General features: G+C 36.0%; 1 protein-coding gene across 6 annotated transcripts in view; it reads right to left on the bottom strand.

Moving 5' to 3' along the window:
* RAPGEF2 (Rap guanine nucleotide exchange factor 2) overlaps positions 1–12970 on the bottom strand; it is a 185249-nt gene that overhangs the window by 113137 nt on the left and 59142 nt on the right. For all 6 annotated transcript variants that reach the window (XM_056490300.1, XM_056490302.1, XM_056490307.1 and 3 more), the window contains exon 3: positions 11882–11938. In XM_056490300.1, the coding sequence (XP_056346275.1) occupies positions 11882–11938 (57 nt within the window). The remainder of the gene's footprint in view (positions 1–11881; positions 11939–12970) is intronic.

Below are 12970 nucleotides of genomic sequence, written 5' to 3'. Positions count from 1 at the left end.
AATCCTCTCTCAAACCACCTATATGTAAGGGGCTTCAGTTATCTTTTCTCATTGGAGATCCTTTAACTCCAAAGAGAAAAGCAGCTACTGGCTTTCACAAGCACCAGTCAACATGTTCAATATACAAATTAAGGCTACTTTTCAATCTACCTTTGAGTCCTTTAACAAACAGCTAGCATGATTATGCATTCAACTGCAGTGGTTTGAATTTTTCTTATTTGATCATACACAGCATGACTTTTCACTCAGTTAATCATCCAACTCAGTTTTATCTCTTTTTTGGCCCATTCACAGGTTTATTCTCTTTCTCTGAAAGTTGGCTCTTCAAAGGTTGTTGCTCCTTCTCACTTATCTGTCATGAACATCATACTTTATCCACTTTGTATATAATCAAATGAAGAATCTGCTCATTTGACAGCTGAAAGAAGTGATTTAAAAAAATAAATCAAACTTGAGGAATACCATCTAATTGGATTTGTTTTCCCTTTGCTTTATGTGTACGTAATGACTGGTTTTATTTTTACAGTTACATTTGAGAATTTCTAAGCCCTAAGATATTTGCATCATGAATATGTACTGAACTCAACACTTTAATTATCTAAATAAAAAAAATTCAATATTGCTATGTCACAGTAGTGGAATATTACTACAGAATGTGCCTGTATTCAAGGTATCTTCCCCAAAATTCACTCTATTCTTTTAAAACTTTCACTGTCAGACAAAACATCATAAATATTTCCAAGACAGTCTTCAAGAGCAAAGAAGACAGATATGGTAGTAATTCTCCTCTTTTTTACAACTAGTAGTATCTTAATATAGTCTTGACATCTGAAAAACATCTGAAAAAATCCCACATATATAGCAAACATTTATTTCTCCAGAGCCCACATGCTTCTCACAGGGGAGGGAGGAAAAAAAAAAAAGAAAAAAGAAAAAAAAAGCTAATTAAACACTGATCTATCTATTCCTTTCATATGAAAATATATTTAACTCCTGCATTTTTAACACTTGCTACACTCCCAGTTGATTAGAATTAAGCCTCAACAAAGCCATTTGGCAGTCAGCTTTTGCTACACAGTACTGTCACGTGCAATTCTTTCATTTTAAAGATTCTGGGCTTTCCACAATCCTATTTAAAAATCATGTGGCTTTCAATCAAGCTTCCATGTTTTCTGTACTACACTTGACATTTGTTCATCAACAATGCATTTGCATTCTTCAGGACTTTTGTGCCCGTAATGAAAGGCAGAAGGAACTATAGAAGAAGCAGATGCTGAACCATAAAAGTACTTCTTCAAGCCACCTGAGGACTTATGCAAATACCATTTTACCCAATAGAGAACACTCACAATTCAAAAAAATTTTCTTTGCATTCACATTTTACATTTTATTTTCAACATCAAAACTGAATTCTAGAGAATAAGCCTAATTAAAAAGTTTTCTTTCACTTCTAGAATAATGCTTACCCCCAGCAGCCCATAGAAGAATCTAGAAACTTTATTTATCCTAAAGTTATTTCTTCTGCCAAAGAGACAACAGCAAATTGTTCTTAAAAGGCTTTATTGTGGACAGGACACTTCCCTGACTGGGTTTGCAGGAGGGCATTAAGTCCATGTAAGCACTTCACCAGGAATTAGCTGAAGCAGGATTGATGCTGATGACCTTTCCACAAAGGCATCCTTCAAGAGACATGGGGGTTTTTTCAGCTTAGGAGAGTTAAGGGGAAGATCCATAGCACCTGTCAGTCAGGCTGATGTAAAAAGGAAAGACATCTGCTGAGGTAAGATCTTTCCTATTACTAGTTTAGTAAGGATGCCACTGCTGTCCAGCATTACCATAACCACTGAAGCATGAGGAGCCAGCTGTCACACATGAGAAGACTGAAAGGGCAGTGAAAGCTCCACAAAGGAACAGAGATGGGGAAGGGTCTGGAGCACAAGTCCTGTGAGGAGTGGCTGAAGGTGTTTAGCCTGGAGAAAAGGAGGCTCAGGGGAGACCTCATCACTCTCTACAACCAGCTGAAGGGAGCCTGTAGCCAGATGGGGTTGGCCTCTACTCCCAGGCAACAAACAGGACAAAAGTCAGCCTCAAGCTGCCCCAGGCTTACACTGGATATTGACAGAGTGGTCAAACACTGGAACAGGCTGCCCAGGAAAATGCCTGAGTCACCATCCCTGGAAGTATTTTAAAAACGTACAGATGTCTTGGGGAGAGGGTTTAGTGGCAGATCTCACAATGCTGGGCTAGTGGTTGGAATCAATAATCTTTTCCAACCTTAATGATTCTATGATCCAGATCAGGCTGAAAGCAAAGCTCACCTAACCCAGGCAAATAGCACTTCCTTTCTAGTTTTGAATTCCTCTCTGCACCCTCCCTCCACTCTCGCAGGGCTAGATTCATAGCGGGAGTGGAAAAAATTGAAATCAGGAACTATTGACACATGTACATTTCCAAGCAGGCATACCAAGACCTTTGCAGGTAGTCTTTACTCCACATGTTAGCCTTAAGTGACAGAATACATTGCTTCAAATACCTAAGACTGAGGCAAAGTTGTTGCTTGTTTTGGGATCTTTCTTCAGCTCAGCTACTGTTCTGGGTATTTATCAGGATGAAACATAGGACTGTTAAAAGTTATACAGCCTACCAAAAGCAGCAAAGCTATACAACATTCCCTAGTTACAGAAATCAAGATTTATTGCCAAGAAAGTTAGATGACACAAGCAATTTATCTTGCAGAGAATCAGAACGAAGTCAACCCCAAAGTCACTCATTAGGGGCAGTAAGAAAAACAAAATCAATACACACTCATTCTGTCCTAAAAATAAGATTTGTGTTCTGCAGAAACAACAACAAAAGGATTCCAGTACCAAGATTTAATGTTATTCTCTTGTAACTACTATGTTAGAGCTACCTACTGATAAAGTTTGCAGAACATTCAGGTTCTAGCAGCAACCTTAAAGTGATGCAAAACTGAAAGCCAATACCAAAACAGCCACCAATGTGCAGGTTTTATTCATAATCTGAATTTTAGTTGAACAAAATTTGAATAAATATGCTTGAAGTCTTGACTTTTGTATTGTAGCACTTTCTAGAGCAGAGGATTTCCTGGGGAATCTATATATAATTTCCCAGAATGCCAGAGAACTTGATTTACAGGAATTCAGGAGCTAGAAATGGAAAGCCATAAATTGGATTGCAATGGCTTCCTGTTGTGTTTCCCAGTCCAGCTTCCTTGATGTAGTCCTTTAACACAAACTACAATCTGCAGCCAGACAGGACATCTTTCTGCTTTGAAAATTACACAAAAAAAGATGACAGAACTATGCAAAGAAAGTTCATATCTGTCATCAACTGTTCTGCCTGGAAACTTCAACTGTGTAATTACGCAATGGCTTATGACATCATTAGGTTGTGAGCTTAGACAGTCTTTTCAGACTGAGGCTTTCACATTTTCTAGCATATAACTGTTTTCTTTGAGACCTCAGAGGCACTCAAAGTTCAAAAATCAAAAAGTGTTTGTAAATCTCCAGACTGACAAAATCCAAGAAGTTTTCAGGCTTTCTCACAGTGCCCAGCACTTGTATCAAACTCTTCATGCTATGGTCTATTTATGCCCCAAGAAGTGCAGCTTCTTATTCCCAGACCATCAAGTAGCTACATATACACTACTTAAAACCAAAGTTTTCTTTTCTAATTATAAACATTTTATTTCTATATAAAGCAATCAGCAGCACTTGCATGTTTGCAACTATACATTTGTAACTATATATCTGAATTATATATTAATGGCATATCAAATAAATTCTTCACAAGAAAACATGTCCACCACACATATCAATTCTGTACGGCATCTGTCTACAGTAGTACAGGTGTCCAGTTTTAGCTTTTAGATTTCCTGATTACTTAAGGTGCTGAAAAACCCTCCAAAATATTCAGCTATAATAAAGATTTAAATTAACCTATTGAAAGGCCAAATAAATTTCAAGTATCTATACCAGCTATAGTGTCTTCCTCTATCCTAACAAGTTCTGATACGTCACTTTTCTTTAAGACTTCTTTATAAACAGCTAGATTTTAAAAAAAGCAATCCATTTAATTCTCGTTCTCCATCAAAATGAGACAGTACTACTAAAACCTCTGGAATAAGAAATCATATTCAGCACATGCTTACTCACTCATGTTCAACTGAGACAATGAACATCCTAAGAATGTACAGTGGCAAGAATTTGCAGGCCTTTGTGATGACTGCTGTCAAGCATGCTTTAATTCTGTCAAGTAAGACCTCGTTTCAGTGCAAAATTCAGTACCTGGATTGAAAGCACATGCTAAACAAAAGTATTTGCTCTTCTGCCCACCTTCTGGTCATTGGCTTCTCAGGTAACTCCTTTAAAACAGCACGTGAAAAAAGATAAGCAGCATGCAGGTTTCACATGGAAATTACTTCCATATAGTTACTGCTTAATATTCCTTTTACACTTGTATCTGTCCTGAGACCTAAACAACAGAAGTGTCATTCTCCCTCCAACACTTCACTTCCAGCAACTCCAGATGCTGGAAGGACCCCTAACTTAAGTCATTGTCAATACCCAGAATTACTTTCCATTCAGAGCTATTTTCAAGCTACGTCATAAAAAGGTCATGAATGCAGCAAGAACAATTTCTTGGTTGTGAAAGAGCTGGTTTGATTTATGGAGACAATAATTCTTTACAATTCCAATCTCTAAAGGATTCATTCAAGTCTTACATTTAAACTGGATGTAATACCATCATCCTACAATCTATAACATTTGCAATTGTTTTGATAAAACAACTTACAAACTGAGGTGCACTTGTTACATTTTCACGTAATCATAATCGGTATTGTTCAAAGTTGAATAAATTCCAGAAAGTAAGCAGAGTAATTCCAAAGACATTCCTCATGTTCCCAGGTCTCACTTCAGAGAAGCAAAACAATGGAAATTTGACATGGCAGAACTGGGAGCTCTTTAAGACATTTAAGCACTACACAAGAAGAAATCCCAAAGAACATTGCTCTGCAAGCTTATGTTTCATATGATATTGTTCCAGCAGATTAATCTGTCTGTTTCTCTTTGCTCATTTTGGTTATCCTCTCTATGCTGAGAGTAGAGGTAGTTTACTGTTTTACCTGAATAATCATTGCCAGAATTAGACACTAGCCTTGAAGTGCCTTGGGATGTCAAACATGTCAGAGTTGAACAATTCCCTCAGGTAGACATCTCATTGCCTGAAGATCCTGCCCACTAGCTCTGCAGTGTTGAAACACAGAATAACCAGAAAACTGCTTACTAATATGGTCAGCACTGCCTCTAATCCTCCTTATTAAGCCAGTTAAGCAGTTACCTGACATCTCCCAGAGCATTTCAGATGCTCTTGATCACATTAAGAGGTGTATCCCAAACATAGAAATAAAAGAGATTGGTACTTGATGCTTTAGCCACACACAATTTTTAAATAGTTTTCTTCTTATATGAACACATTAAAGTCCTATTTAGAGTGAAGATTAGAAATAGGAATAAATTTAAGACACAGTTAAAATATATTCAGTAACAAAACCGGTAACTCAGAATTTTGAGCTTATGATTGCCACTAAATAGTGTGCATATTTCAACTTATGTCCATGATTATATTTTACAGATGGACTCAAGATGAAAACTGGTGTCTTGACTCCTGGTAGCAACAATGGGTAATGCAGAAGAATGAACCACAGGAACAATTCCTCACTATTCATGAAAACAAATAATCAGAAGTGTATATATATATTTCTTTAGTTTATTTAGGTTATTTGCATTTTTTTTACTTCTGAAATAAAATCAGTGAAATAAAACAAGAATTTTGATCAAATTAGAGATCATTAGAGAGTGTCAGTAATGCCTGCTAGTCTAAGACAGTGGATTTAGCATGCAATCAATAAATACATTATACAAACATATGCACACAAACTAATTGACCTATTGTCATTGAAGTCTTGATATTAAACTTGTACAGTGAATTAGCCCTTTGAATCAGAAGAAAAATTCAGAATAAAAATTACAGTCTCCCAAATCACCAGAAAACAATTACAGAAGCAGTAAAATAAAATTATCTTGCATCCAAAAGACTCTGAGGTCAATACAGACAAATCTGTTCTTATACCTTACAATTTCCTAATGTGTCTCCAAAACCTAAGCTTTGAGTGCCTCAAAGTTCTCAGAATTACAACAAAAATATGATAGTTTTCAGTGAAATATTCACAGAAAAGAAGGTGCAAAAACATTACTTCAGTAATCATTCAAGGAAGTCTCAAAATTAGGTCAAACAGTAACACAAATTTGGAACTGGCTGTGCAAAGCCAACAGACTAACATTGATCACTGACACTATTGTGTGTGAAGCCTTGATTCAGGGTCTGTTTATCCAGAGACAACTGCCAAGTCCTTGAATGTGTTTATTTTAATGATAGACATTTCCTAAAAAAATCCCTACAGAAAATGTATCCACAACACAACATATGTGTTCCTGATTTACTGCAGTGCAGAACTGGCAGTATCCCAATGATATTTTGGCAACTGCCCTACTATCAGAAGGCATGATACACCTTTAGGAATATTTTCAGGACAAAACAGAAGAGGCTAGCCCTCCTGCAGAACTTCTTTGCATTATTAGATATACTGCTGCAGAACTTCCACTGAAATCTATAGATATAGAAGAAGCATGAATGAAAACATATATTGCCTGCAGAGATCTACCTGAAAATTCTGACACTGACCCAGAGATCACAGAATCATTTACGCTGGAAAAGATTTTGCAATCATGAAGCCCAACCATTAACCTAACAGTCATGTTCTCCACTAAAGCCATGTTCCCAAGCACCACATCTACATCTTTTAAATACCCCCAGGAATGGTAACTAAACCACTTCCCTGGGCAGACTGTGCCAATGCTTGACAACCACTTCTGTAACTTTTCTGATATCCAATCCAAACCTCCTCAGCATAACATGAGGACAGTTCCTCTTATCAACTCTGACTTGGGAGACTCTATAGCAATTCCTTTTGCGGTCTTTTAGCACTTAAGTTTTATGTCTGCAAGATACAAGCATATATAGCTATAGACAATATACATTGCATATATAAAAGCACTCCACCATAACACAATTTCAGTAAGGTGGTCTCAGCACTGCTGTTCTGTTTAAAAATCATGAGACTCTGAGATTAGTTCAGTTGGCTAGAGCAGAGTACTAATGATGCCAAGTTTGTGGTTTGGAACCCTGTATGGGCCATTCACTTAAGAGAAAGCCATGACAATCCTTATGAGTACCTTGCAACTTAGAATATTCTCTGAGTGTGGTGGGTGTGAATAGCTAAAGAAGATAGTTTTAGCTCATTTTTTGCCACACTTCAAGTCAGCCTATGCAGAAACATACAGCAATTTTGGCACAAATTTTTGTTGGCTTACACGCACTGCTTCTGTCCTCCTGAGGGTCTTCAGGGCAATATGTTACCATGAAAGAGCCGTGAATTCAGTAAATGTTGTTTTTATTGTAGGACTTAAAAGTGTGACTCTTGGATTCCCACTCTTAAAAAGACTACTCATAGATCTATTTCTTACTTGTCCTTGCACAGAACTACTGCCCTGCAGCACTTCTGAGGCATTCTGCTCTACCTTCATGAAAGACACTAACATTTTCATCTAAGAAAAAAATCAGTATCTGAGTAGCTACCAAGAAGTTATGCTCCTTTATCCCCTTTCCAGACTTCACTTGTTTCACGATTTGATGGCTGGGCCAAGCCAGTCCTGGAGAAGGCTGCATGACTAGCCCAGCATCAATGTGGTTGGGTCTTGTGATTTGCCATGGTCATGTAATTCAGAAAACCTGGCTAAGGCTGGATGGTGATATTACTGCTAATAGACCTGGGAATTTACTTCTAATCATGGAAATTTCAAAAATAATCACCTGAAATTATATATCTTTATTTTTTTAACAGCCTTCTTCACTTCTCATCCCCTTTTCCCTACCAATTCCATCACCATACAAGCACTACAGTCTTAATAAAAGTAGATTTTTTTTCATTCCAGACTGCATGACAAATTGGGAATGAGGAAAAAAACTCAAGACACAATGTAAGTGCATAGCTTTTTGTCTCACACCTTCCTACCACAGTCAGCAACTTAGAAATTAATCAGCTTGCTGTTTCTTATTTCAGCTGTGAACATTCTCTGTAGTAATAACTGCTTTACACACAACATTTTTTCTCTCCAATCTCCAGTTCATATAAACTTCTACTTTTCTTTCTCCATGCTGAATTTTATTAAAGGTTGCAAACTGAATTACATAAAAGCACACAAACATTTTGACATTAGCTAAGAGCTTTTTCCAGTCAGAGACATTAACACTAAAATTCAGTTCAGGATGTCCAAGAGATAACTACCCTTTTTTAAACTTGTCCTTTTTTAAGAATCACCACTATCACAACCAGTAGTCTACTACTAAAGTCCTACAGGCTGCAGAATTTGTTACTATTATGAACTTTAATCAATGAAATCTTCTCAGTAGGGACATGTGGGAGGTAGGAGCATATATCCTATCAGAACTTCATTTAAAGCATCTCCAAAAAAAAAAAAAAAACCCAAAAAAAAAAAACAAAAAACAAACAACAACAAAAAAAAAACCCCACCAAAAAGCTATACTTCACAATAACCTGGACTGGGGTTTCCTTCATATTTTTGAAAAACAATACAAGCAGTAACTAGTAGCTCCCGATTAAATTGCTCAGATTCCAGGGAATGTAATCACAAAACTATGTTGTGCTACAGCTTGGCAATTCAGAAACAGAAGGTTTTATTATCAAACGACTTCGGACTGCAAGTCAGCAAACCATAAGATATTTTGGGCCAATACAATATTCCTAGTGAAAAAATAAGTGAGGCTTAAAAATATACAATATTTCCTTACAGAAAGAGTAAACCAAACACCACTGATACATACACACAGAAACATCAAACAGCATGGCTGAAAAACACATACAGCCCTCATATGACTAATGAGGAGGAAAAAATGTGCTTGTTTTGGTAGACACATGCTTGTTTGCTTACATCCAAAGCACTTATTGCTAAAGATTCCTCTGCCATCATAGCACAAAATTCAGTTTTAATCTGAAAAATTTAATTCAACTGTCCAGAGGCATAAATACCCTCTACAAATCTGCTAGAATTTTGTTTTCCAAAGAAAATGATAATTGGAAGCTCACTGTTGGAGACATCAAGAATTACTATCAAGCAGGTATGAAAACAGAACATTTTTTTCTTTGGACTACTGATAAAATATATATTAAATGACCAAAATAAATATTTTTTAAATGAGATTTCCAAATAGATTTGAATAAAGATAGCAAATTAAAAAACAACCTAAAACAAATATGCGTGTCAAGTAAGCCTCAATTCTGAAGTTTTGCTCTGCAGATTTTAAGTCCTTTTAACATTAACTTCTCATCAAATGAAAGGAGTAGAATGACTGGCAAATGAAGAATAACTCAAGCTGAACTGCCATTTCTAATAACCCAGTTTCCATTTAAACAGTGAGATGGCCGTAGGGTTTGGGAATTTGTCACTACCATGTACACCCACTGATAGTAAAGTAAATGCAGATGAGATGAGCCAATTTTAAGCAACGTGCTCCATTTATCCCTTTGGTCATAAAAAAAAAATCTATAGAACTACTATGAAAATTAACAATTTTTTTTTTTTAATGTAGGATAAAATATGTGCTTGTAACAATTATTTTCAGCGTTGCATACACGCAATAGAAACTTACTTTTTTATACATACCACTGACAAAGCAGATAGACACAGCTTTCACCATGAAAAATTTTTGATCAAGTAAACAGTGCAACTGCATTAGTCTGCCCATTAGCATTTAGGGATAAAGATTTAGCTTTTCTGCACTGAGACATTAAGTTTTGCCTCAGGGAGGTCAAACAGGTCAATTAACAGTTCCAACAGTTGCAGCTATTTTAGATATAGCACTCAATTTGAGATTTCAACACAAATACACTATCATGGGGCAAGGGGAAGAAGTTGCAACTTAAAAAAAAAAACAATCTAAAATGTTTAAATCTAATACTCTTTTAACACCTTTGTCATTATGCTGAAAGTAAGAGCCCCAAGTGATAACTCTGGTAACCAAGTTCATTAAAAAGTAACCAGCTTGCATGTTCCAAAGCTGATTTCCACTCAGAACTGAGTGGATCAATCACAGCCTGGCTATCACTTTGTTTCTCTCCTGTAGTACTCAAAGAATTTTTCCAAACATGTGCATAGCAAAACTGAAATTCCATTTTTAAGAAGAGTACATCTTCAACATATAGGCTGAATTTATGAAACAAAAAAAAGGACCCCTCCAAGTTCATTACTCTAAAAATAGAACACTGAAATTAGAATGCAGGTTTCATGGGATTTTCTTACTAAGTAGATCTCAAATTATTCATTTAAAAAATTTAAAGCTACAGCTCAGAGTAACAGAAAATATAGTTTTAGTTTCAAAATACAGACTTATTCATTTCTTAAAATAAAAAATATTAATTGTTAACTTTCAGGTTTAGTCCATTAAACATTAAATCAGAGATGTGAAATGCTAGAACAAGCACATTTTGCATTAGCATCTATATCCAGAAACTGCCAAACTGCCCATTAAATCTTTTGAATAAATCATGGAGAAAAAAAATGTCAAGAAGCAACTAAATAGGAATGACAGGCAAACAACCAAAGTGAAGATGAAGTCACTTGAAAGGAGTGACAAAGGAAATCAGTGCAAAAGAACTCCAAAATGCACTTCCAGTTAACCCAGATTTCACAATCTCTGTTCATGAATTGTATTTGCTCAGGCACATATTTCCTGTAATTTTTGCCAGCATTGAATATATGGCTAGCTAACAGTATGGATCAGTATATAATCAGTATATAATTCATATTTAAGTCAGTGCTTAGAGTGACCAAAATACTGGGTCTAAACAATAACCCTGTTACATAAGAGACACAAACCAACTGCCTAGAAAAGGACAAATCACCAGCACAATGATCCCTACTAAATCAGTGTGCAAAATGAATAAAGATTATATCGGTCTAATTAAAATTATCTATTTACCTATAGATTTTATCTATCCACCTATAGATTTTGACCTTGTGTATTTCCCATACATAACATTAGTGGGTTTCATTAGACCTTAACTTAACTTTGCTGAATTGTCAAGGCCCAGCATTTGAGTTAACTCAACCACATCGTCCTCTTGATGCTCCATATAGGAAAAAATTACACATGTACAAAAGAAGGTATAGACATGTACTCCTCATATGCTTAAATGCTCAAATAATGCCAGACAACTTATAAAAATATGCCTTTAGAGTCTGGGTTAGGAGCAGCAAGTAAGAATCTGGTAAACACTTTGTTTCAATAAATTGCTTCCATAAATGAAGCAATTACAATTTTCAGATCTCTACTGTAAATCTGAGTTGACACTAGAGCACATCCCTGCTAATTATAAACCATGTTAGATTTGTCAATTTGGCACCACTGGCATAAAACGCTGATTACTACTACTTTCACAAAACTGAAGTAAGACTAAACGATAATTAAGGAGAAGACATCTCACATCCATAAAGTAATTTTATATAAATTTAATACAACATGCACCACCAAGCAAGAGCCACTGTTAGCTCTTTCCCTGGCACCAGCAAATTTCTCTGGCATTTGATGAAAATGAAGTGGATCATTTATATTTACAGACTGTGCATGCTACGAAAGGAATTTTGGCATTAAATAGTCCTCAACTCACTTTAATATGAATTAATTCTTTGAACATCATACAAGAGGAAGCAGAAATACTTACTAGTACAGCACTTCATTTGCTTCATGCCTTTCATATCTAACGGTTTCACACATCAGTCTGAAAGAGAAGAAGTCAATTGTAGTTATGATTCCTTTCAGTGTCACAAAGACTTCACTTTCTAAAGTTACTCAGCATTTCCACAGGTAATTTCCACAAGTTCCAGCACTTACAGAAACCAACCACTAATTTAAACCCAAGCTGAATCCTAATTCAAGAGAACAAATTGTAAAATTTAAGCATTTACTAGTTCATACAAGATCAGATTTGATTTAGGACACTAAATGAAGCTGTTTCCATAAAAAAAATTATAAAAATAAGTAAAAATTATATTGATCTCATTTTTCATAGAGATGTGATAAAAGCCAGTAGCTTTATAAAAACAATTCTGAATTTCAGAAATGGTGGGAAATGTACTATGTGCAACACTAATCAGAGAGACAATATTAAAACTGCTCTCTTTTTCAAGGCAGGCCCAATAGATAAAACAAGAAATTATGTTGCATGCTTCTCATTTTGCTAAAATTCAGCACCTTGAAAATTACCATGAGATTTTAATGCTGAAATCCCAGAGGGCTCAAAGTGGGGAGAATTTCCAGCAGGAAAATCCTCTGTCTAGAGGGGAGGATTAAAGTGCTTTCATATTCACTGTCTGCCTGACAAATGTGGCATAATAGAGAGCAACTATAATAGAACATACCACATACTAGGAAATGCAATGTTAACTTAATGTAGAAAAATCACAATGCCATCTCCATCTATTGCCTCAAGGAAAACTGCCCTGTGAATTACTGGGGGGTGGCGACAAAAAAAACATCCCACTGCCTCCCTTGGCCTGTCTTACAGCTCTAAAGAAGACTGCAAACCCCAAGGCTATTTGACAGTCAGACAGAGATTTACCTAAGAGGCTCATGAGAACATTCAAATAAGGAACTATATTTAAATTCTGGAAATAAATTCTCTTTCCTCACATAATCCATCAGCAGAATATTGGTATATCAATGACCAGCTGCCAGCAATCATAAGCAGACAAAAGCACTCAAGAATTGCTGCTAAGGCAAAAAGTCTCCAAAAAGTTGATTTGAGGCCTGT

Source organism: Oenanthe melanoleuca, chromosome 4 (assembly GCF_029582105.1).
Source record: "Oenanthe melanoleuca isolate GR-GAL-2019-014 chromosome 4, OMel1.0, whole genome shotgun sequence".
Lineage (NCBI taxonomy): Eukaryota > Metazoa > Chordata > Aves > Passeriformes > Muscicapidae > Oenanthe > Oenanthe melanoleuca.
Note: the sequence above shows the minus strand (reverse complement) of the source record. Positions and strands in the feature narration are given on the sequence as shown.